Source organism: Orycteropus afer, unplaced genomic scaffold (genome assembly GCF_000298275.1).
Source record: "Orycteropus afer afer isolate SDZICR_OR568_19922 unplaced genomic scaffold, OryAfe1.0 scaffold00014, whole genome shotgun sequence".
NCBI lineage: Eukaryota > Metazoa > Chordata > Mammalia > Tubulidentata > Orycteropodidae > Orycteropus > Orycteropus afer.
In genome coordinates, this window is record NW_006921601.1 from 6,385,875 (window position 1) to 6,390,399 (window position 4,525).

The following is a 4,525-nucleotide window of genomic DNA, read 5'->3' on the forward strand; positions in this document are numbered from 1 at the left end:
TAATGTCCTACCCGAGGCAAAAGGCAGGGCATGTCTACCAGCAGGGGTGGCCGAACCCGTGGACCCCAAACTGTCGAGGTACCACGCTAGGGTCCCCAACAGGCGCCAAGTGGGCGGGGCCAGGCAAGCGGGGGCGGGGCCAGGAGCGGTCAGGTGACCGCAGGGCGGGCCTGGTCTCAGAGGCCGAGGGGAGTCAGAGGAGTCCAGGGGCTCGCGGGGCAGGCGGGCAGTCGGGCCAGCAAAAGCTGCGGCCATGGGGAGCTTGAAGGACGAGCTGCTCAAGGCCATCTGGCACGCCTTCACCGCGCTGGACCTGGACCGCAGCGGCAAAGTCTCCAAGTCCCAGCTCAAGGTGGGCGCCTCGGGCTCCCACAGCCGTCCGCCCCGCGGGCGCGCTCCTCTTCCCCGTGTGGAAGCAGATCGGGAGGGCGGGGAGGAGTGGGCCGGAATGCGGCCGGGAAGCCAGCTCCGGGCGGAGAGGGCAGAGCCAAGGATCTGGTGTTTATTTTTCCTTCCTCTTGCCTACTTGCTGTGCAGTCGGGCCGAAGTGTTGGTCGCCTCCGGGCCCGCCTTGAGGAGGGAAAGTTGAGGCGTAGGGGTTTGGGAAGGGCTAGCTGGGCTCCTTGTTGGCGAGGGGCCCAGAAACTTTTGCTCTCGGAGAGAGCGGTGGGAAGCTTTCTTACAGAACCTCCAGCAGTTTCCTCCTTACGGTAGGAGGGGAAGGGACGTGTCCAAGGAAGGTCACAGGGCAGGACCTTGTATAAGCTTGTATAACCCACTTTTTTTTTTAAAGTGAAAAGTCTTAATGTCTTCACATTAAGACCTCAAAACGGCCAGCTGCCCTCTAGGCTTTGGGGCAGTCATTGTAGGCAGAAATGCTCCAGAGCCCGGCCTCCTTTAGAGAAAGCTTTCCGACTTGTGAAAACCTCGCCGCCTAGAGTTTTCAAGGTCTGGAACTGCAGAGTGCGATGTTCTGCAGGGACCTTGGTTCCGGGTGAGGGGCACTGATCTTTCAAGCACCCTGCAAAAACTACTGCTTTGACACAGTCATTACTGTGGCCGCCAAAGACCCCAACCACTAAGTGAGCATGCAAGATAGAAATAAAGGTTTGATTGCAGATTGAATAACCCCAAACAGGGAAAGTGGAGCTCAGCCAGGAGAAATTGGCAGATTCTTGAAAGTATAAAATATGGAAACAGACAAGAGGCGCCATTCATAGGCATTTTAAAATATATGTTTTGGATGTGAATGTCTGATTTTCGTAGCCTCTTCTGGGAAAGAACTTTTAAAGGTTGGGTTTGCTCTGTATATTTTGTGCAGTAATCAAGGGGCTTTTTTGACTACTGGTTTTTATGCCAGTAGCACTTGGCATTCCTTCTTGTCTTCCTTTCTCCCCCCCCCTTTTTTCTCATATTCTTGAAGGGTCCATGGGGAGCATCCTTTTAACTTTTGTTTTACTTTGTTTTTAAATTAGCATACAATAAAATAGACATTTTAGGTGTGTAGTTCTGCCTTTTAGCACATAAGTCATATATATATTTCAGTGGAGTCAATTCAGACTCACGGAGACACCATGCATTGCAGCGTGGAGCTGCACTCCATAGGGTTTTCAAGGCCATGACTTTTTTTTTTTACGTGAAAAGCAAATATATATATATATATAATTTTAAATTGAATTGTATACAAATTCAGGGAGCTCTGGTAGCATAGTGGCTAAGGCACATAGTGCTAACCAGAATGCTGGCGGTTCAAACCCACCAGCCTCTCCTCAGAAGATGGGGCAATCTACTTCCGTAGTGATACCGCCTCGGAAACCCAAGGAGGGGTTGCTATGAGTTGGGTCCGACTCGACGGCACGTAACATCAACAACATACAAATTCAGGTTTTGGGTCCCTGATAAAAATTATAAAGCCCTTAACATCCATCACCTAGTTCCTATAAAGGGACCTATATGAGTAATTTTTTTTTTTCAACTGCCAAAAACTTCTCTTGAAAAAAAAAAAAAAATTCCCCCAAAATTTTGAAGGGAGAACATATGCCAAAATGTGTTCCGCAGGCCATTCCTTTGGGCCAAGGGAAATTACTCACCAAGGGTAATCTCTTTTTTGGTATGTATGTAACAGACCCTCTGGAGCAGGTGGGGAGGAATAGCCAGGTGCAGCAGAGCACTCTTCTCCAAGGCCATGCAAATGCTGTGACCTTTTAGAAGCAGAGTGCCAGGGCGTGCTTCCTAGACACCTCTAGGTGGGTTCAGACTGCCAACCTTTTGTAGTACTGCAAGTACTTAACTGTTTGCACCACCCAGGTGCTTTACGCATGTATAGATTCAAGTTACCACACAATCAGGGTACAGAAAGTTCCATCACTCCAAAAATCTCCCTCATGCTGTCCTATGTAGTTACATCCCCCCTCCATCCCTAACTACTGGCAGTCATTGATCTGTTCTTAGTCCCTATAGTTTTGTCTTTTCCAGAATATCGTATAAATGGAGTTATGCAGTACTTTTTGAGACTGGCTTCTTTTACGCAGCATGATGTCTTAGAGTTTCATCCATGTTGTTTTATGTAGCAGTTCTTTCCTTTGTAATGCTAAGTAATAGTCCATTGTATGAATTACTATAGTTTATTCATTCACCCTCAAATAATATTTGTGTTATTTCCAGTTTTTGATGATTTTGAATAGAGCTGCAATACTTTTTCCTTCTAACTTACCTATACCATTGTATTTAAAGTAGATTTCTTATAGATAGCATGTAGTTGGGTCTTGAATTTTTTAGACCATTTACATTTAATGTAATTATTGGTATTGTTGGATTTAGGGCTACCATTTTATTTCTCATTACCATTTTTTTTCTCTCTCTGTTTTTTTGTTCCTTTTTCTCCTTTCCTGCCTTTTGGATCATTTGAATGATTAGTGTTCTGTTTTAGTATTGAGTTCTTGACTATTTCTATAATTGTTTTAGTGGTTGCTCTTGGGGATATTATATACATACCTAACTTTTTACAGCCTACTTAGAATTAACTACTTTAAGAGGAATGCAGACTCCTTATCACTACATCAATCTTTTTACCTTCCTCTCTTTATATTGTACTTAACATATTTCTTAATTTACTGCATATCTTGAAAACTCCATCAGACAATTAAAAAAAAATTGTTTTCAACAATCATTCATATTTTAAAGTTCTTAGGAATAGTTTATTCTGTATTCCCAGGTATATATCCTCCTTAATTTTATAGATGAGGCAGATGAGTTTTCTGAAATTTTAGTTAACTTGCCCAGAGTCACAGTTGTAAGCAGTAGCTAAGTGTAGTACTAAAATTTTCAAATTTGGGAGCCAAGGCTTTCTTCATCTTCTCTCTTCCTATTGGTGGTGTGAATTAAATGTTCTATTACTTTTGTTGCTCTCCACTAAAAAGTTTTTTTTTTTTTTTTGGGGGGGGGGAGGTGTATGGTAACGTACTCACGTAGCTGCTTATAAGAAAAGTGTCTAGAGGAATCCCAGTTCATAACTTTCACCCTTAAGATGTTAATAATGCAATTGTACAATCCTATTTTGTCTCCCCCTTAACTCTCCCTTGTCTATTTAAGTGAAAAACTTTGGGATCGATTCAGTTCTGTTCATCCTGCTAGTGGAAAATTTTTTAAAATTTCTATTTGGTTCTATCCTTTTTGGTGTTTGACTCTCAAGTTTGATGTTTATTGATCCATTGGCAAGGAGTAGAGTTTTTCCTTTAATTTTTTATTCATTCATTAGTTCATGCAAAATCCTTTTGTATGTCTGTTATGTACTGTGCTAATTTAATAAAAAGTTTAGCATTTTTAGGCTCTTAAGGGTTAATATCTCCTTAAAGGCAATACCATATAATTGGTTTATTAAATAACAAATTCAAATTTGTATATCCAAATAAGGGCTAAAAATAATTGGTGCAGAAGGCAATATGTGTCTTTTGAAATACTTTCGACATTTGTCTTTTTGAATTACCTTCACAACTTTTGATACAGTGAATTATATATTCATTAAATATGTAATGAGTACTCCATGTGTTAGACACTATGTCCAATGCTAAGGGTGATGTGGCAGTTAAAAATGGAGGGAAAAGAGAAAATAATGAATCTTTGCCTTCAAAGAGTTTAAATTTTGATGAGCAAATGAGATAAGGAACTGTTAGAGAAGGCATTCTGTACATAGATTATATATAAGCAAACAATTACCTTATCCTTAAAAAAAGAAGTCTGGAGGTAGAGATAGAAAGTACAGAAATACAGAAATATTGGGTAGAGATGTTGAGTGTGACAAAAGATAACAGCAGAATTAGTTCATGAAATAGGTTTCTTTGAAATGAACTTTGAAGGAAGCTGTTGTTGTTGTTGTTGTTGTTATGTGCTGTCGAGTTGGCCTGACTCATAGCGACCCCTCCTTGGGTTGCTGCGGCAGTATCACTACGGAAGTAGATTGCCCAATCTTCCTTCCAAGGAGTGGCTGGTGGGTTTGAACCACCAGCCTTCTGGTTAGCAGTCAAGT

At 42.0% G+C, this 4,525-nt stretch overlaps 1 protein-coding gene across 1 annotated transcript in view; it reads left to right on the top strand.

Annotated features, from left to right (window-relative positions):
• The first annotated feature begins 253 nt into the window (after positions 1 to 253).
• Positions 254 to 4,525, top strand: part of SWAP70 (switching B cell complex subunit SWAP70) — an 88,284-nt gene continuing 84,012 nt past the window's right edge. The window contains exon 1 of the mRNA XM_007955063.2: positions 254 to 352. Coding sequence (XP_007953254.1) covers positions 254 to 352 — 99 coding nt within the window. The remainder of the gene's footprint in view (positions 353 to 4,525) is intronic.